We start from the raw sequence: 21,638 nt of genomic DNA, 5'->3' as shown, positions 1-21,638 counted from the left end.
GCGGCCGATCGGAATTATCCTTTAACAGGAGGGGGAGCCAAACACTGTCTGTCTTTACCCAGTGAACGCTGTGCAGCTTCGTCAGCATTCAAAATGCAATAGATGTCCAATACGCTGGTTTTGCACGCACAATATGTATGAGTTTAAATGTATAAATACATTATGTGTGCTCTTGTCAACATATTCTTGTGTTGAATTTCTTCCCGGTTCAGTTCCGAACTAAAAAAAAAGGAAGAAATTCACGTGCGGTTGCCACGACAAGACTTCACCAGATGTCCGAGAACCTCCACAGAAACGTTACGTGCGTGCGACTGCAACAACGATATTTGTAAATATCACACCAACCCTTGTGTTTCTCAAATCGTCACGCAGGTGTTTTATGGTGTCAACCATGAACACCTGAAGCCAATCACTGACTTCTTTAAAGGGCGACGCCCCCATTCAAGATGGCGGCTGATGTGCAGCACGCCGGAGGGGAAGAAATGCTGTTCTCTAGCTGTGTGTTTTGGTTTGTCGAGGCTGAATTTGGCGTGTTTCGTGAACCCGCCGACAGGGTTGGTGTTGAGGTTGCTCTCTGATGTTTCTCCTTTCGTTTCAGGTAGTGCAGATTTTGTTTCCTTTACCTGCACACACACCGAGGTAGTGAATTGATCTCCTTATGACTGTTATTCCCTCTGTTTTTGAACAGCAGCAGCCTCTTTTTCTTTATTTAGCACTGCACCTTTTCCAGACTTCCATTAATAAATGGCTTAAATGCAAAGTCCATCTGGTTTTATGTTTCTCTGTGCTGGTAACTGTACTTAAATTCATATTTGTTATGTTCTATCTTTATGAATGCTAGTCTGTTTATTGTCAGGATACTAAAATATCAAATCTCCTTGACATCATGCATTGAACCACCTTTCTCAATTTTTGCACTTACTAGTTATGTCAACAAGTTATTTGCTAGGTATTTCCACTTAAAAAAAAAAAAATTACAATCACAATATAAACACCTTTTGCGCAAATCAATTTGGAATTTTTTTTTTTTTTTTTTAAAGATTAGCCTTGTATCTGGATATCCACGCACGTGTGGATGGATGTTACCGTCTCATTGTATGTTGAAGACGGCTAGTCAAAAACCAGGCTCAGCAGCTTGTGACCTCAGCATGCATCAGCAGTATTTAACACTAATCTGAGGCCAAAGCTGCAGATGTCTGCATATGCACTCCTTCATTCCCTTCCTTGTCCCTCTAACCTCCACTTTCCTCCCTCTTGAGTGTCTCATCCATCTCTGTCACTCTTGTAAAACCATCACCGCTACTATTTTCCCCTCACGGATTTTTGCGCGCATGGGTTTCTGTCAAATATCAAGATTATCTCAGCCGGGATAGACGTTTATTTATCTGTTGCTCATTATTAGTTTGAATGTGGTTCCGTGTGAGCCGGGGCTGCTCCCGAGCCCGGAGGTGGTCGGGCGGCGCAATGACAGGGTTGTCCCACAAATGCAACCCGATTTAGAAGCAAAAATTGCATCTGTTGTGTAAATAGCGGTCTTAACGTCTTTTTATAGTAGAGTAAAATGAGAATTTTACACCCTTCTGAAGGATGGTTACAACTTTGACTGTTTGCCACAGGTGTTCTATCTTCATGAAAGGGTTCGGAGTCGAACGTAATCTGATCGCTTCTTCGTTCTCGCGTAGTAAACGGGCTGTTTTTTACTATTTTAATCCATTCATCTGCCTTAACATCCACCTGATACTTGCAAAGACATTTTGGAAAAAACTTGGATCAGATTTTCCAAACGCTTTCATGACCTTTGCCCCATAAATCGATGTTCGCAAAACGTCCTCGCTCAGAAACATTTATATCACATTTTGGATTTGATGATACGAGTATGATAAGAATCCAATTCTAGTATTTGGCCGTTCTTACCCGGTGACAGTCGCCTCCTGACAGCACCTCCTGAATGAACACGGCAGGGCCGTCGGGGCGATTCGAGCCGCCGCCGATCGTGATTCCCAGATTGCTGGATCGGCTCACGGAAATGAGCTGAATCACCCCTTCTCCTGGATGACTGAGGGAACGAAAAGCCATATTTAGGTCTTTCAGTTCAAGGAACGATGCCGGTAGACCGAGCGAACAAAGTGCAGGGGATGTCGGTAGATGTTTGTGTCGTTTTCTTGCCATTAGACACGAAACTTTGAGATTTCTACGGGCCGCGATACACTTTTTAATAAGATATCTCACCTTAAGGAGCGCAGCATGGGTCCGCTGCTGTTGTACATGCTCTGAGAGCCTGCTGGACTCAACAACAACGGACTCTGTGAGCGAGACGAAGAGCCAGAGGATGTGCTGTCCAGGTAGCGCCCTCCTGTTGGAATGATCAAAAATGAAAGAGCGAGTTTGCAAGATCTCTCAGTATGTATTTATACAGAAATGTACAGGACAAAAATACTGAAATAAAGATGCTTCTCTTTCTGCTGCTGTAAAAAAAAAAAAAAAAAAGGTGTTTTCTCCAGTCAAACACTTCTTAAGCCTAGGTGTCTTTAAGCCTTATATAATACCTGACATGCTGACCGAACCTGCTCGGGGGGCAGTATAATACCCGCAGGCCTGGGGACACATCTGCCTCTTCCCTGTCCATAAAATCAAAAAGGTAAGTCCCCGTCAAAAAGAGATTTTGAAATTCAGCGGCACACACAGATGACATGTATTCAGGGTACCGGCAAAAGTGCTGCTAATAAGCGCTGCACACCACGCCAGCTTCTGCTGAAAACGACTTTCTACCTGCTCCTTTGTCTAAATCGAAATTCGGCGTCACAGATCCTGTGGAATTGTTTTTCAAAAGACCCGGTTTTGTTTCCTGTTCGCTCTCTCCTCTGACGGGAACAACACGGCAGAAAATCAGAGAGAATAATCCCCGCAATTGGTTAAGATGCGATTAGCCTGCTGTCTTTATGAGCTCTATAATATCTGTTAATATGTCACACCCTTCAATTCAGCCTCATCAGACTTGTTGCTGCCATATCCCAGTGTGTGTCAAGTATTGAGAATAGTTTTGCAGGACTGTGGCTGCCCCCTCCCATTAACATTGCTGTAAAACACCTTGTCAGTTACAGATCCCAGACTAAGAACTCAATGTAGCCATTTTTCTGCGGTTCTGTAGGTATCCTGTATGCTCCCACAGACATCTAGAAAAGTCCTCAGTTGTCTTCAAGTGCTACTCTGGGGCGTCTTCTCACCAAAGCCTTGAACCTACTGGAATCTGTCCCTTGGGACCATCTTGTATATTCTTACTGCTTAACTGGATTCCCCATTACCAGTTAGCACGTTACCTTCTGGCAACGTATAATTAAATGCTACGCACCCTGTCAGCAAGCCCTGACTACTTCCAAAGCCATGTTATTGCAGACCCACTAGCCGGTCACCAGTTCTAAATGAGGAGCCCCTGGTTGTGTCCTCTGTTTCACTCAACAGCAGTACTCTCAGAGGGTGCAGAACATGTATGTTCCAGTCCTCTGCCTGCGTCCGGCCGCAGCTGCTCCTCCTCTTCAAGTGATCGATAACCAACCTGCCCATATGGTCTGGCAGCTTTTGGAGCGTGTGTCCCGCTCAGCCCCTGCTCTTAAGTTCCTCGTCTTTCGGGAGGGTCATCGCATTTAAGAGCACGGCAGGGTTCCCTGCCGCTGGGCACCGGGCCAGTTCCTAATCCGTGACTTCCATAGCTTCATTCACGTCCCCCAACACTTCTGCCGGGTTGTGCCCGTCGCAGAGAAATAGTGCCCATCATCCATTTCTGTTGCCTCCACAGATGCCCGTGCTTTCGATCCCCATCACTGCGTGTATGTAGGATGCATGCCTACGGGATTTGAAACAGGTGCACTGGATTCCATGACGGCCAGCTGCCACCGGGCAGCATTCACCTTGCCACGCAAGTCCGGGTCACACCGCAATACTCGGTCACATCCGGGCTCAACACTACTCTGTCCACCGATGTGTTGCCTCTTTATCCAAAAAGGTCTGTTCTTACAGCATTTAACAGTGATTAACTATACCTCTTAATCTGCACTCAGGGTTACACGGGGTAGCCTACTTTTTAGTCGTCATTGGGCCAAAGGTGAGGTTCATCATGGAGCGGTCGCCAGTCGCTCAACCACCTTGGTTATCCTCCATCGTGCAGAGAATCCGCTTAATCTAAACCCAGTTTCCAGCCAACTCCTCCCCTTGCTCATCTCCTTGGTGAGCTTCATGTACATGCGATGCAGATGTTACGATCTTTCCCCCGCATTCCTTCGCCCAATGACGGCCCAACCGTAACAGTCTCTCATTACTGTTTCGGATGTTGTCATTGTAGAAAGGTTTACTGTGAGACTGATTTTTGCCGTGTCACGTGACTCTTAATCCGCAAACGTCTCGTATCTGTTCCGACTCCCGGGCGTATTGGCACCACCTGAGCACGCCCAGGATGATTCCCGTACAAAACCCGGTTTCAACAAATGCGTACCAGCTGGCTGCCTGCTTTCCTGCCGAAACAGATGTTAGCAATTGTGTAATGGACAAGTGCACTTGTCAGAAGCCATTTTTAGAGCCTGACTTACTCCAGCCAAGCTTTAGGCAAAGTTCTCTGATATACAGAAAGGTATGTTGTCGGTTTTTGCGGTCTTAATGTCATATTTTTGACAGTTTTGACAGAGGGCAGTGCACGGGCGTTGACCTACCCTGCTGTATGGGGGAGTTGCGTGTTGATCCTGTGCTGCCATTGGATCCATATTTCTCGAGTAGCTCAGCAAATTCCTTCCTTTCAAGGCAAAACAAAGCAAAAGAAAAAGTTTGTTAGCCGTTTATAGAGACGCAGAATATTGAAAGTCGAATATTCATTCAATTATTATCTACAGGACTGTCTCAGAAAATTAGGATATTGTGATAAAGTTCTTTATCTTCTGTAATGCAATTAAAAAAACAAAAATTACTTTTTCATGATATTCTAATATTTTGAGACAGGATTTTTCTGTTTTCTTAAGATGTAAGCCATAATCATTAATATTAAAATAATAAAAGGCTTGCAATATTTCAGTTGATTTCTAATGAATCTAGAATGTATGACATTTTTATTTTTGTAATTGCATTACAGAAGATAAAGAACTTTATCACAATATTCTAATTTTCTGAGACAGTCCTGTATACTGCTTATTCTGCAGTCAGGCTTCCTCCATACTAGTTTTCTGACATTATAGCAATCCTGTCACCACTTATTATAAATCAAAATATTCACATAAAAATGAACAGAAACAAAACTACGGTTTACGTTTTTGCTTCAGGAATATAATCTACACAGCAACAATATGATATCCACAGTGGATGAATTAGAATTCGGGCTTCTAAGGAGATTATGATAAGCAGTCACATTGGCTCTAAGGTAAAAAAAAAAAAAAGGGGGCACAGATTGTTCTTTGACAGCGTCAAAATATGACCTAAAACCGCACGTCTCTCATGAGCACCGCTAACCGCTAATTAGGTTAAAGGTGCCACCAGCCAGGCTTATTAATTTCCAAGTAAACTAAGGGGGACATAATTACAACAACAGGGGCATCATTCTGATGCTGTGATATGGAAATGTGCTCAGCCTCCAGTCACCTGTCTGATTTAGGAATGGTTTGCATTCTGTCTTCAACACAATGCTTATCCTGGTGTGTGTGTGTGTGTGTGTGTGTGTGTGTGTGTGTGTGTGTGGGCTTGACACCAGCCAATCACAGGGCTGCATATAGAGTCGCAACCATTCCCTATCACACCCTAACCCTGTCCCATTTTACCATTATGTTAACAACTGTCACTGGAAAATCAACAGCAGGACACTTGGAAAAATCAAACTTGATAAATTATCAGGCGGAATTATACAATAATATATTCGCCTCGTGTTCAAATATGCACCGAGATGCTAAAAACAAGAGGCATGTAATTCAGTACAAGTTTTTTGGAATATGATGCAAAATAATTTCTACTGAAGCGGAAAGGACTCTATCCGACACGCTACATCGACATGCGTGTGAGTGCAGCTGGCAAAATAGAAAGAACTGAAAAGTGACCGTTATGTTCCCTTTAGAAATGTAAAACTTTATCATATCATTTCTTTTAATGATTTCCACTCCCTTTGTGTTGTGGCTGTTGTCGACTGCGAACACGTCTTGTTCTCTGGATTCTCTCGACAAAGAGATCATAATCCCGGTTATCTTGCCAAAGTACAAATCGAATTAAATCGCTTATAATGAGCGCGTGACAAACTGTCTTGGGACTTTCACAATGATCGAAAAAGTGTTTTACCGAAACATTACTGGATTACTTTGAATGGGAAATACGACCAAATGAGGACAAATTGTCCCAGGGATCGGGAACAGCTTCAGTAAGTAGGTTGACTGGGAGTAATGTACATTTCTATTTTGATATCTTCAAGTACTCTTGCAAGCGTGTTGATACGCTAGTTTTGCCTTGTTTCTTTTTTTAAGGATATTAGAGGGAATTTGTTGGAATTCTACCATCCAACCATCCACTCCTTTGCTGTCCTGCAAGGCTGCACAGTAGTTAAAGCACAGATTAACACACAAGGCTCATCTCGTCGGTAGCCCAGCCTTGCGTTAAACACAACCTCTCCTTAAAAAAAAAAAAAAAAACGTGATGCGGGGCTCGAACTCATCACTGACACTGCCGCCGTGCGCAACAATTCGTCACTAAATATGAAATAATCACCTCATAACATCCAATGTGAGGCAAGGAAGTCATATTTTCTGCATAATTTTCCACGAGAACATCTGAACAGTCCTTCACCGAGTCTCTGCTCCCATGTAAATCCGCGCCGCCGCTCGTGGCCCCGTCACAGCGCTATTACCGACGCTAACTCCTCGTTTTTGACACATATCCTCTGGAAAAGGGCTGAGGTGTAAATCCTGCCGGTGTCACAGTCTCTTCAACAGGGGATTACGCGCAAACCCCATATTTCAGGAACCCTCGGTCTTGTGTATTCAAATATGCAAATTTACATTTCTGAGTGTTGGGTTTAGATCGGCGGGGTGCGTCGGAGAGGGAAACGAAGCCGGCCGAGCTTCTGACCTCACAGTTACAGTAAAATCCATCATGCTGCTATTGTATTATATACTATATACTCACTTTTTTATGCCTCCAAATCCACTTCATTTTCTCACTTGCTGCTCTTCTATGGTATTACTTACAGGCAGCTTTTTGCACTAAACTTAACAGAAAACGGTGCTGCTACTCTCAACATTCAAATGACATATAGTTATACATTAAGTTTTTATGCTGTTAAATCCCCATCATCCCAATGTATCTGCGTGCACTTTATACTTTTTTTTTTTTTTTTTTTAAAGCTCATGGTGCACTTTGCTGTCAGTGTGCACTTTATTATTATAATTATTATTTAGTTAATTTCCTGTCACCATGGGTAAGTGAGATTCCTCTGTTTGTGTGGCGCATGTAGTGAAATTGACAATAATGCTGATTTTAACTTTGACTTCAAACACGGGCAATTTAGGGTCTCCAATGAATTAAATGCATTATTTTGGACTGTAGCGGGAAAGCAGAGAACTCATAGGGATCATTTTCAGTTGTTTGCTCTAACATGTTTACATTATTATGCAATGCTGGTTGGTCAAATACTAGCACTTGTCCAAAACCGAAGTGCCTGATAACTGCAAAGTGTTGTTACTATTTTTCTTATTTCAATTAAACAGTCTCTTCCAATCAATTCTACAAGTGCAGAGACAAAATAGTTGCAATGAATATCTCATAACCTCAGTCTAAAGTCTAATAAAACATCAACCAATCACGTTCGTGCAGACTTCATCTGCAAGTACATCAGCAAAGTGCCGGAAGATACAATTAACATTTAATAGATCATCGCTATTCAAATGACTATTAGTAGAAGAGACTTCATTTTAATATGTGTTAAATCACACTGAAGGGGTCAATGCGGTAATAAATAATTAACCCCAAAATCTCTTTCAACACCACTAATTTTTTTTTCGCATTAACGCCAGATTAACCTTCAAAGGCCGTACTAACAGCTAAGCTGCTAAAAATAACCGCTGTCCTAAAATGTTTTCGAACCGCCGATTCTAATGTATTGCTTTTTTTTTTTTTTATGCTGCCAATCATAGATGTGCTAATGAAACCCTGCTTACTTTGCTTCCTCGTCCCTGGCGATCAGAAGGCGCATGTGATTGGTCGCAGAGGCCGCTCTCAAAATATCCACCGCTCTGCAATAATCACAAAATCATAATTTTTTTTAGAGCATTTACAGTGCAGTCATTCGCGTTTACACAAAAACAGTAACAGTTCACCGAATTACCTTTCACTGGTGACGCCCACGAGACTGTCTCCGTTGACCTCCAGGATCTGATCGCCTGGCAACAGGTTTCCTGTCAGAGGCGGAAGGAGGAGATGGCGTCTGTCAAATTTATCCGATTACAATCACTCACATGTTAATATTAAAATCCGACAGAGAAATAATGACTCATTACAGCTGTAATAGATCTCTATTCGCAAATAAATAGATTGATGCAATGATTTTATCAATTAAGTTGTCATAGCAATCAGCAGGCGCATTCTCATATAAGACAGAGATATAAAAAAAATAGCAGAATTGAAATGACAAAGTGTTACCAGTGCTAGAATAAATAAATGAATTGATAAATAAATAACTTGTATGTTTTTAGAGCGTATGTACAGAAACAGACTGTTATTCTATTTACAAAATATATACAAATGCATATGTTTATATGTCTATAAGTATGTGTATGTATCTAGGTGTGTATATAATTTTTGGTCTATATTTTTTGGTTATTGTTTTAAACTCGACAGCTTTTGATGTTTTGGAGAAAGATAATTAAGGTCTCACAAAGAGCGAAACCTGCTCATGTCATTGATCTGAATGCATAAACCAATATGAGTTCTGTTGAGCTTTTCGCTCTGTAGAAACGTCCCACTCTTCTTCCCACGGATCATTTATTGGGACATTTCCAGGACGTTTTACGGAGCAATCCAGCTCCAACGCAAGAGAGGGACTGGATCCAAAAGCCGCTGTTGCTCTCTTAGAAACCGTTGGCGTTGGATCGGTGACTAAGGGCTGCCAGAAGAACAGGTCACTCTGACACTCCATGAAACAGGGAGACGTCATGAGAAACTCTTAAAAACCCGTGCGTGGAAAATGATTATCAGAAACATATCTAGCTGGAATTTTCCATCTTTTCCCTGATGTTTTATTTTAAATCACAAAATACCTGCCGCGTGTGAGTCTCTGTCATGACGTTGTTTTATTCATTTTTCATTTCTCCCGAGAGAAACGCCAAAAATACGCTTCTGTTTCCAGCAGGGACAGCCCGCCGTGGGCAAAGCAAATTAAATATGAAAAAATAAAATAAAAGTTAATTCTTTCTTACTTTTTAGGGGGGTAGTATACTGCTAAATGAACACAGGACAAGTTGCAGAAGTAGTTTCACCAAAAAATGTGAATGTTTGTATTCTCATTGTTCGCAATCCCTGCTAAGAAGGCTTTTTCTTTTCGTCAGGTAAAAAATAACGTATCAATTATTCAGCGAAGAAGAGTCTGTGCCATCACTCAGCCGGTGCACTAAAACACACTTTTAGGGTCAAGGACAAAGGATGCTTCAGAACCTGAGCTCAAATCTCCCAAATCTCCCTCCTGTAAACACATCCGTGAACCTCTGGTTTTTGAACCGAACATACTAAGAAATATGCAGATTTTGACAGGCAATTTGACACGGAATGCTAAGCTCGATTGGGATTTGTTTATTAATTTGTTTGCTCTCTACTGGCACACAGATAGGCATGGGTTTGAGGCTGACTGGCACTCAATGGGAGGCGGGGCTTAACCTGAACCTGTCACCTGTCAATCACAAGACTCAAACATAGAGATATATCGCAATTTACTCCCCGATTCACTCTAAAATTATTTATGCGCGCGTTATCTATGCCGCTTATCCTGCACTCCGGCTTTTTTTATCCAGCCTGTCAAAATATTTTCTTTGAATATTTGTATCAGTGTTTTCAATCCATGTTGAATTTGGAAACTCTTTATTTTTTTTCCTTTTGTTTAATTTAGTATGGGCGATTCCAACCAAAATAATGTCGGTACATTGATGTGATCATGAATGATTTTAAAGTTGAAATAAAATGGCAAAAAATTTAAATATTTAAATTGCAATTTTCATTTGGTTCAATTCACACGATACCTAGTTGAGCCAGAACGTGGAAAACCCGCTGTCGGAATCGAACCGGAGACCCTCTTGCTTTGCTACCCACTAATTTCCTTTAACGTTCAAAATCATATTACAGAAGCAGATTTAGACTATTTGTGGAAAGATGTGGGGGAGGCATTCTCTGCGGTACAAACAGAAGCGGCGGCCGCCACGTCTGCAGGATAACCGGAGTCGGATCAGAGTTTTCTTTTATCATTTGAACGCCATAATGAGGAGAATCAGGCTGAGACGTACAACATTAACTAGCGACCTGCGGTGTCCTCTCTCTGAACCCGCTTCTTCCAGCCGCCGCGGCAGAGCCGAGTCTGCGGGCCGAACAGGCCTCGTTTCCGTCTCTTTGCGGGGAAAAGTGGCGTGGCGTGTCGGTGATTTCATCACCTGGCGACCTCGCGCCGTCAGGTATTCTCAACTCGGCATGATGGTCATGTGACTGCCAGTCACGGATCAACTCGCTATCGACAACCGTTTAAATTACGACCGATGACACACTGTCGTGAAAACATCCTTACCATCGCTAGAGGCAAGGCCACCTGGTAAAATACGTTTTACGTAGACGCCAAACTCCTCCCCGGTGAGCTCCTTCACTCCCCCGATCACTTTAATTCCTGTTGGGAAAAAAAAGAAAAAAGTGTTTCATTGAGTCTCTTTATCATGTTACAAAACTTTTAGCAATTTCTTGTTTTCTCGTTTCTCGGTCTCTGAAGAACTATCACTGTTTGAGTGTAAATAATGTACTCTTCATACATGAATTATTTACAAACATTGAATTGATTTACCGATGACGCGGTGACGATTCAAAAGAAATCAAGAACCGGACATTCAATCGGACTCCAGGCTGCAGATTCGAGCCCAATTATTCAAAATTCAATATCACTTATATACTCAGTATTTGCTTTTTCAAATCGTTTGGACGAGAAAAAGGCAGATTAGCTGATGCATCACTTGTCACTAAACATCATCAGTGCCTAAAAAAACACAATTACAGTTGCGGCATGAATAATATTAAGTCACGCCAGATGGGATGCCGCGTAGAGTTTCCAGGGAATACAGTAGGGAACAAAGGGAAGGTCATTTGTAGGCGCCTGGCATTTTATGGGCTTACGGAAGAAGAACGAGGGTCATTAATTCTCCGGTCCTTTTTGCCCGGAGCATTAACCTTCTTTTCCGATTTTAAATGGAGCTACAGGGCAGATTCCTAATATTTTCATTATTTACTAATTAATTTTTTCCTCGCCTTGACCTTGAATTTTCGTTGTTAGCTGTTTTTGGACAATTCTTGAATTCTTCTCCAATCACATTCATTGATCGATTACCTCTACCTGCAGTCAGTACAAGTTGGATCAATCGCAGGGCCACATGTAGAGACATACGACCATTCATCTTCTCGTTCACACGTCTGGGAGATTCATTTGTCCGCACGGACACGGGAAGAACACGGAGACTCCAGTGACCGTCTTGCTGTGAGGCGAAGGCGTCTTTTCGTGAAAATTCAAGCAAGCTAATGCTAACTTCTGATTAATGGCCAAATGCCGGTGTTTATCAAGTGATGCCTGTATATATTCGGTCACCCTGAATCCAGGATCAAATCCAGAGTTATCTAAAACCTGCACCTCCTTCGGGTACTCGTTTTTCTAACTACGTCTGCAAGTTTCGTTAAACTGAATCCCCAAACCCTTTGACCGGGGCTGGGAGAGTTTTTATCTTCTGTAGAAAGTCACAGGGGTTGGTTTGGAAAGGCGCAGATGTGCCGGGAAACAGAGGACGAGAGAAAAGGGGAAACCCAAGGTGAAAACCTGGCTCCCGTGGCCGTCCCCGAAAGCAGATGGTTTTCAGGCGCAGATTTGCATTTTTAAGAAGGGCCTGCTGACGTCCTGCTTCTCCGTACAATTTAATCACTTTTAAGAAAGTGAAAATGGAAAAGTAGAGCCTTAGACCGGCTTAATCCTGCTCGTGTCAACCGATCTGATTGATAATTATTTCAACTTTGAGCATTTCTGAAATTTCACCCTATTAGGAAAGTCAGGCACCAGTGGTTAAGAGGGGTTAGCAGTGGTTTGCAGGAGTTAGCACTGGTTAGCATTGTTTTGCAGGAGTTAGCACCGCTTAGCAGAGGTTAGCAGTGGTTTGCAGGAGTTAGCAGTGGTTAGCAATGGTTTGCAAGAGTAAGCACTGGTTAGCAATGGTTTGCAAGAGTTAGCACTGGTTAGCGGTGGTTTGCAAGAGTTAGCACCGGTTAGCAGTGGTTTGCAGGAGTTAGCACCGGTTAGCAGTGGTTTGCAGGAGTTAGCAGTGGTTAGCAATGGTTTGCAAGAGTTAGTACTGGCTAGCAGTGGTTTGCAAGAGTTAGCACCGGTTAGCAGGGGTTTGTAGGACTTAGCACTGATTAGCAGTGGTTTGCGAGAGTTAGCACTGATTAGCAGTGGTTAGCAGTGGTTAGCCTCAGAGGAACAAGGTCCCTGGTACAATTCGACCCGTGTCTGCGTGGGTTTCTTCCAGGTTCGCCGGCTGCTTCCCACAGTCCAAAAACAAGAGTTTCATTGGAGACCCAATACTGTCCAAATGTGAGAATGAACGTCTCTATATGATGCGTGGATGACAGGTGAATGATTTTATGTTTCTGTATAAAATGTGAATGTGACTAAATGGTTGAATGTCAATATGAAATGACAATGAGAGTGATTGTTTTTTTGTCTCCATATGATATTTGAATGACAGAGCAAACGTCTGAATTCGGTCTCGCCCGATGACAGCCGGGCCCGTCCATGACCCCCTTCGTGAACGAACGAATGAATGAATGAGGACAAACTGAAAATCTCATCTCAAGTTATATGTGCAGTCAAACTCGCATAAAGTCCCCCATTATTGGTAAATATTAGGGACGGTCATGCCGATGGCTCAAGGGGACGTCAAACCCGGCCTAACGCCGTTCATTGGAGCTTCATTAGACGCTTCCTTCCAGACGTTCTCCGAGCATCTCTTTGAACCTTCTCCAGCTAAGAGCTTTCCCGCAGCCGCGACTACGAGATATAACGCTCGCAAGGCCGACCGGGCGGATCAACCGGCAGGGCGATCACGTGATAAAAAGCAGTTTAAACCCAGAAGTGAAAGAACTGGAGCTGGTTTTCCTACACATTCTTCACACAAGTCAACAAACACACACATCGAAGCCTTACTACTAAAAGTCTCCCTTATTTAATCAACAACACGTGAGGGTTTCTCAGCTTTGGGCTGCTGCGGGCCTTCTACCGCAGAGACAGAAACACCAGCATTAATTGGGTCTGGAGCGAAGGGGGCACATGTTAATTATGGCGTGTTTGAAGAACGGGGGCGAAATCGTTCCACGTCTCAGTTCTCCATCCCGTCCTCTCTTTGGGAACCGGTTCCTTGTTCCTTTTTTTTTTTTTTTCAGCCCCCCCCCAACCCCCCCACCACCACCATCAGATAAGAGTATCACCCTCATGCATAAGAAGCGAGAGCGAAAATTAATAATAAAAAAAAAAAAAAAAAAAAAAAAACGGCCTCTTTTGCCTTTGGTTCAGCCCCGCTTTTTGTTTTTCAAATCATTATTTCCTACTTACGACGCGTCAAGGGCATAGTCGCTTCCCAGGGATTAACCGTTCCGGCTCTTGTAGAGATGGGGAAATATTTGTGACGGAAGTGTAGCATCTGAAGAACGCTTCAAACTACCTGCGGTGATGGAAGCGTCTCCACATTCTTCTAATCTATGTGGACCAAATTCGCGGTGGCGTCCGGCGCTCACGCTGAAAACACGGCGAGGTCATTTCAGCTGCATTAACAAAGAGATTATCTATACCTGTCCTCCGCCTTCACGTCCATCTGAAGATGCTCAATGGACATAAGAGGGGGGGGTCCTTTGGGCTATATGACCTGGGACAGCATGTACACGTGCACGTGTAAAAGTTGGAAGACTCTAAGCTGCTTTGCTCCTCACCTGTGAGCTTTATTTAATACTGAAACTATACAAACACCCCGTGTCCTTAGGCCGAATTCAGTCTTTACACCGTTCTCAGCGGCCCCAACGCTTCCTTCAACTGTTTTTTGACTGGACTGAAAATGGCAATTAATTAACTCAAAATCACTTATTAAATGTAGTAAATGTGGTAAATTTTAGTAAATGATTTATTATTAAAACAACAACAAAATAAAATTTTATTTCATTCTAAATCTAGCATTTTTTTTCTCATGCGTACAATTATTTATGTGTCTTGATCTGAAATAGATTGATAGCGTCTGTGATAGCGCTTTTATATTTTTATTTATTTGAATTGTGTTCCACAGGCATGTGCGCACACACACACACACACACACACACACACTCAAAAGCTTTCCTCTCACTGTCTCAGATCAGCTTTGTTAATATGTAATAGAGGGTGAATGTTATCAATAAGCCGTCTGAGGTCATTGTGTTTTTTTTGGGGGGGAGATTTCAGTCCACTGACTTTGACACCCACACCCTCCACCCCCACACTACTGCCAGTTGGCGGTCACTTTCTTGCCCCCGCCTCGTTCCGTAGACAATATCCGACCACCTCCTGTCGCCAGGTCACAGGTGGCGTCTGGCGCCAAATCCCAGACGCTTCTATATTCAGAGCAGCAGTATCGTCAGCATAAATCTATAAATAATTGCCTCCGAAGTCTCTTGAAAAAAAATTCTGCATGATCTCGGCGAATAACAAACACGCTCGGATTCAAGATGACCCTGAGCTGAAGGGCGACAAAGAGTAGAGATGGTTTTGAATTATCCGTCACCACAGGAGAAGTGTCTAAAAACGTGCAGGAGGTTCATCGGGAACCTAAATTACAACCATAAATTGTTCATAAGTGAATGGTTGTACATTTCTATATAAGAATAGTGTCTGTGTCTCAGAGCTACCATGATTATTGAAACAAAGTGAATGAGCATTTAATCGCATGGTAAAAATATATATCTATTGTTGTTTGGAATGCAGATTATCCCAAAAAAGGGGTATATTCAAAGAAAATGATATATATATATATATATATATCAATAAGCACATGAAAAACATCTTAAATCTGTGTGTCTGCGAGGGTGGAGAAGGGACCATTTTTGAGCGATCCTCTTGCAAAAGAAAATAATTTGATATGCAGAGAAGAAGTGTCTGATACAGTTTAATACTCTGAGCGGGTAATGCAATCTATTCCCTTTATTCAGAGTCTATCTTGCTGTCAAACAAAATACTCATTGGAACGGTGGCGCCGGCAAATCTAGTGAGTCTGTATTACACGAGGAGTCATTAAATTTATATTAGAATAAACAAACGCCGGCACTCCCCGGGATTATTTCACCTCACGCACACCCCGGGCTTTTAAATTATTCCGGGAACATTTCGTTTCGCTCGAGTCGGAAAAAAAAGGGACGGGGTTTTCGGCTGTCGGAGGCCGCGCCGGCGACGGCGCCGGCACCGGCTCCGCCGGCTCGCTGCCGTGGAAGCGAGGTAAGGATAAAAACAACAGCAGCTCCCTGCATTCTTAACCCAGCTGAGTTAAGTGGGTTATGGCTTTAACACATGACCTACTTCGCCTCTCAGGCAAACACTCTGATACTCTGCAAGGATACCTACTCAGCAGAGAAAATCCCTTTAAAAGTAGGACTTACATTATTTCAGCTACGAACAAACCGGCTCCGTTCCAAACAGCAGGGGATGATTGAACAGAGGACTTCACTACATCTATGGAGGAGGTTATGTTTAATGTCATGTGATTGATCATCTATCAAAAGGATTATTTTCTTATGATTAATAATACTTTTGACAACTTCCCGGTAGCGGAGACACACAGATCTTCATTTCACCGCAATTGTAAATAAAACAGTCCGGCTCCGATGGCCGTGAGCGTTCCTCCGGAAAGAGCAAATTAAAGCGTGTGGTGGAAAGAAGGATCTCTTAGATGAATTTGATATTAAGATTTCAAACTGCACGACATGGGTGGGTACTTCCTTTCATCATTTCACGCTGTTTTTTTCTTTTTGTTTTATTTAGCCACCAAAGTGAGTTTGTTTTAGAGTCCAATTTAGGGGAAGATTACTTTTTTATTTCATCATTTGTACGACTTATCCTGCAGTCAGGGTGGAGGGGGGCGGGGCTGGAGCCTATCCCAGCTGTCATTGGTTGAGAAACCTGTCAATCACTTGGCCACATATAGAGACATGCACCCTCTCATTCAGACGTCGCACAGGTAAACAACCATTCACTCACTACTTAAAATCTATAATGTATATTAATGTATATATAATGTATATAAAACCTCAAGGGAGGAGTATTAAAGTGTATTTTTGATCTCAAACAGGACTTCCTATTACACCAATTACGGTACATGGATTGAAGGAAAAAAAGAGATAGAAAATGATGTAACCGTGATATGAATATTCACAAAAAATACACATCTGAAGAGAGAATTTTAAATATATGAGTTAAGAAACTCACCCAAACCGTTCTCGCAGTCGGTGAACTCCATGGAGTGAACAGCTCTGTCGACTCCGTACGGACCCATGAGTGTCCTGGTTTGATGTGAAAGGGAGGAAGAGGAGAAGAAGAAGGAGAAGAAGAAGAAGGAGCGCTTCATCAGTAAACCTTATTTAAAGGGAGATGTTGAATCCAGTATGTACAGTTTTCAAAGCACTTAAAAAAAAAACACCAGTTTATTGATTTATTTTCATTTTTTTAAAGCCTCTAACTCCTCATCTCTTGCTGTGGATCAGGATCACCCTCCGCACTCTTGTGTGAAATTCTATTGATTGAAATATTTTGAAAACACCCTTTTTTGACCTCGCCGCTTGACTTTAAATGTCTGGACTGATGTATCTGCGGAGCTCGAAGGCGCTAAATGTTACGGGCAAAACTAACGTGAGTACCGGAGCAGCCGAAGATGCAGCCGCCCCCGATTTGTCCGAAAAACGACCGAAAAACCACCGGTTTCCAAGACTTGACTGAAATAGGAAGTGATGGTGAGGCCTCCCGGGGAGGAGATCAGGGTAGAGAAATGGGATTTTAAGTTTTTAAACAAAGAGCTTAAGGAGTCTGAACAAAAGGTATCAGTTGCCAAGTAGTTTAAGGGTTCGTTGGCACGTCGCTCTTCTGGAGCGTGAACGAACTCAACTGCTTACACAAAAACAAAAAAAAAAAAAAGGGAACGAAAACAGAAAGACAGGCCTCCTCCAAGCTGGGAGCCATTTGCTTCCAGTCAGAAGAGCTGAACTCGACTGGAAGGCAAGGTTTAGCGGTCATCACTAAATAATCGGTCGATTTCGGTAAGGTATGGAAATACCTTAATATCCATGCAACATTAGTATGTAGCTCCTTCCACCCCCGTCCTCGGTGAGTATGTTGTGCTGTGACAAAAGGATGGGATGTAAACAAACGTTCAGGTTGTTTGTGTCTGTGTGATAGTGAATCTTGAAAAGGGCATTATTTGCTGGCGGGGAATCTGCGGTGCCAAGTTAGACCGAGCGGTCAGGAGGTGCAGCTGCCACCGGAGAGCCGGGGGGGGGGGGGATGCTAAACATCTTCAACCGTGACTTATTGGATGAATTCTTTGTTTTGCTGTCCAGGCTGCATATTGAGGATGATATTACATTACATTACATTACATTGCATTTGGCAGACGCTTTTATCCAAAGCGACTTACAATAGAGGACATAGGGACTGCAAATACACTTGCAAATACACGATGCACAGGAAATATACAGAACAGTAAGCTTGGGTTAGTGAGGTTTTTTTTTTGTTTTTTTTGTGTGTGTACACAAACGTACACACACACACACACACTGCATGATATAAGTTCAATCTCTGTGAACGCAGTGAAAAACTGAAGCTATCCAAGCAGTTGTTAATGGGTTGGGACCTGCTTCGACGCTCTACCTGGGAGGACGGGGCTTCCTCTCGTTTTACAAGCTGTTGCTCGCACATCGGCGAGCATCTTAATTTCAATTTACACTAATATACCGGGATTTTATGAGAGTATTTACACCTTCTAACAATGTGGCGCCGGAATGACGGAGACCAGTGACAGGTAAATGAGACGGGACCGGAGTGGATGAAAAAACATCTTGTCTGGAGCTCAGACACTGAATTTTGTGTAATCTTTGGTAGATGATGTTTGCAGAAATGAATTCGCTCTTATGTAACGGGGCACAAGAGCTACCCACTCTCATTTTGCCAAATTTGACTTGTTCCTAATCTGTCTAGCATTGGATCAAGTAGCAATTAAATCCCCTCAACCTACCCGGACTGTGTGTACGTGCGCGGCTAAATCACATCAAAGTTGTTTTTTCCCTTTCCGCCAATCGGAGGGGTTTTTAAAGAACTCCGAAACGACACGTTTGCAGCTGTCAACCTATATTTTGCTGTCTTCCACCCGCATGACAAGCACAAGCATCAATATTTCAGTTGCAGAGGGTTCATCGGGAGGAACCTGACGCCCACCCCGCTTCTGGAAACAGACGGGGAAACAATGAGGTCAACTGAGGAGTCAATACCGAAAAATTACTACTACCACTGTTGTGAAGTTAGAAGAGTGTAATTACTACAATCCGAACACAAGACAACATGTAAATACGGCTGCTCAAAGCTCAAAACTCCCAAAATTAAAGCTTCCCAGAGACACCAGGTATTCCTGGAGGTGCTAAAGACCTCACACGTGTAAATGTGGAATTTATTTAAACCTACGGAGCCGGCGAGACGCTCGGCCAGCGAATCGAGTAAACATTTTGCACGCGTGACGTCACGCGACGAGACCAGACACAAACAAGCGTTTCCAGACAGTCTTAAGTCACTTAATCTGTTTTTTTTTTCTTGTGTTTTACGATCTTCAAATAGAGCCGGCGCCCGTCCAACAGGACGGCGGGGAGGGGGTGCTTTCTATCCCAACTAACTATCAAAAACATCTGACAGAAAACACGTCTTCATGTCCGCGTCGACTGGTTCCTGCTGGAGGGCGGTTAGAAGCACAATAGAGGTGAGGGTGACGTATTTTCTAATTCCATGTCGTAATATTTATTCTCGCAAAAGCAGGAGGAAATGTTCCCTTTCCAAGCGCAAAAGACCCGCGTCTTCTGGCTCAAGACGCCGAAGAACCCGAAGATGCTCTTCTCTAAGCGTCAAAAGAGGGCGGATTTCTGGTTAAAACCAGGTGTATGACAGCATCAGTTCACTGCTCCCTTCAAGAAATACTTTTTGTATCAGTTTGATTGTTTGGATGAACGAAAAGTGCTTCTTAAAACAGATCGCAGAGGAAATTCCCTTCACCTCTGTTCTCCATTTATGTGATACTTTAACTTATCATGTAAATATCTAACAAGTGTTATGTTGTTGTTTTTTTTTACTGAAAAGACATTTTGAGATAAAAAAAAACAAACAAACAAACTTTTAGCTTCATGAGTAAATTTTCCATCCACCACATTGCGAACTCGGACAAATTTTGGTATAAAACTAGATTTGATGTTTTACACTGGGAGAAGATTATTTGATATTAAAAAAAGAACGTGGAGCAAATAAAAATGTCATATAAAGAGAAATTTAACACCAAGTAAACATTCAGAGAAGACTTTTTTTTTTTAAAACAGAGGGGAAAAAGCTGATTAAAGATACCAAGTTTGTTTTGCAGAGCAATAGTGCGTGTACGTGTGTGAGTGTGTGTAGGGGAACCCCAAGCCAAAACATCAACGCGTGTGTGTGTGTGTGTGTGTGCAGGGATCAGCAGAAGATGATCTCCAGGCTCCACTTGACGGAGGTGTCCATGAGGTCGACGGGGGGGAAACAAAAAAAGGTGTTTGTTGACTTTTTTTTAACGCACGTTCACGCACGAAGACTTATCTGCACCCCCCCTCCCAACACACACACACACACTCACACACATTCAAACACGTATTTTAATCCACAACATGGTTCTCTGATCCACCGGCTCCCGTTGCGCACGGCGACGGACGACGGGTTTACTCTTCATCACGCGAAAGCCACCCACCCCCCTCCAAAAAAAAAAAAAGAAACGCATTCTAGTTTGAAACATAGAAATAATAAGAAAATAATAAAAAATAACCAGTTGCATCTCAACATGCGGTCCGTGAACGCAGCACCGCACCGCGCATCTACGCGTAGCGGAGCGTTTTGCGCGCAGCGGCCGCATCTCCGTGCAGATCGCCGGCTTCCGCGTCCTCCATCCCGGTCCCCTCCTACCTGCTGATGATGACGGCTCCTTTATACATGACGGAAAACGTTGGCATGTTGACACGGAGCTCCTCCAGCCTCGGTGTGTTCGGCGCCTCCCCAGCCGTCCGTCCGTCCGTCCGTCCGTCAGCCGCCCGCCTCCGGCCGCATGCTTCTCCGTCTGCGCGCCGCCCGCCTCTAATTCCAGCCCGGCAGACGGTCCGCTCCAAACATCTCCACCTTCACCCTCACATTTAATCTCTTACGTAACCCAAAGTCGCCGAAAATGACAGAGTGGGTGGGGAAGGGGCGCAGAAAAGGGCTCCACGCACGCTTGACTCCGCACTGACCTCCCGCAACAACCTCCGCCCTCCGGAGCATCAACGCGATTTTGGGTCCACGACACACTAGTTGCGGGATTCACGTCCACCCTTTTTCAAGATTATTCCTCTGTAAAAAAAAAAAAATATATATACCGGATGGAGATGATCGTTGATCCAGGTGGAGCGGGAATGGACGGCCCTTAAAACACGGCGCTGTTTCAGAGCCCCTCCGTGGGAAACTGCAGTTTAATCCTCTGTCGGCGTTCGCTCGAAAAACTCATGTGTTTCAATGCTGGAAGGAAGGGCTGCCCGTGAGTTCCATCATCGGACGACCCTTCAGCTGTTTCCTGTCCGATTTTGTACGTTGCTGCACGAAACTTTTTTGAAAATAACCCTTGTATATGAATGTTGGAAATGTTCATTTCACGTTATTTTGAGCTATTTACACCCCAAAAATGGTATTATGAAACATAATATTATTAAGACAATCCAAACATTCCTTCAAGACATTAGTGAGCTCTTATATGGAAATGACAAATATCACAAAATGAGCAAGACATTTCAAGATCAGGGCCTATCGCGGGTTCATCCTGGTCGCCAGTCGATCCCAGGGCAAAATGCAAAGACATTCACTCACTCATTCACATCATATAGACTAACAACAAGTTCCAGCAGTTTGGAGTCTCCAATAAACCTCCTGCATGTTTTTGGGAGACCCAAAATCGAAGCGAGGACCTTTTCGGCCGCGTGTCCGTATTACACCGTGCACCCGACACGCGTTCCTCCGACAGGAGGTTATCGTTTTGGACGACAAAATCTAAAACAGGCTTCCCAGGATCTTTCTTCCTGTAGGTATCGCCCCACAA

The 21,638-nt window shown here is 43.3% G+C and overlaps 1 protein-coding gene across 1 annotated transcript in view; it reads right to left on the bottom strand.

The window, feature by feature from the left end:
* The window catches only part of LOC147220718 (uncharacterized), a 64,616-nt gene that overhangs the window by 16,736 nt on the left and 26,242 nt on the right, over window positions 1-21,638 (bottom strand). Inside the window, exons 5-11 of the mRNA XM_086170107.1 lie at window positions 16,733-16,806; window positions 10,778-10,873; window positions 8,339-8,408; window positions 8,172-8,246; window positions 4,701-4,780; window positions 2,230-2,353; window positions 1,915-2,056 (exon numbers count right to left, since the gene is read on the bottom strand). Coding sequence (XP_086026233.1) covers window positions 1,915-2,056; window positions 2,230-2,353; window positions 4,701-4,780; window positions 8,172-8,246; window positions 8,339-8,408; window positions 10,778-10,873; window positions 16,733-16,806 — 661 coding nt within the window. The remainder of the gene's footprint in view (window positions 1-1,914; window positions 2,057-2,229; window positions 2,354-4,700; window positions 4,781-8,171; window positions 8,247-8,338; window positions 8,409-10,777; window positions 10,874-16,732; window positions 16,807-21,638) is intronic.

The sequence above is a fragment of the Fistularia commersonii genome, chromosome 23, assembly GCF_037954325.1.
Source record: "Fistularia commersonii isolate RoL2024-O1a breed Wild chromosome 23, RoL_Fcom_v1.0, whole genome shotgun sequence".
NCBI classification, from domain to species: Eukaryota; Metazoa; Chordata; class Actinopteri; order Syngnathiformes; family Fistulariidae; genus Fistularia; species Fistularia commersonii.
The sequence above is the reverse complement of the archived record's forward strand: the minus strand, read 5'-3'. Positions and strand labels throughout refer to the sequence as shown.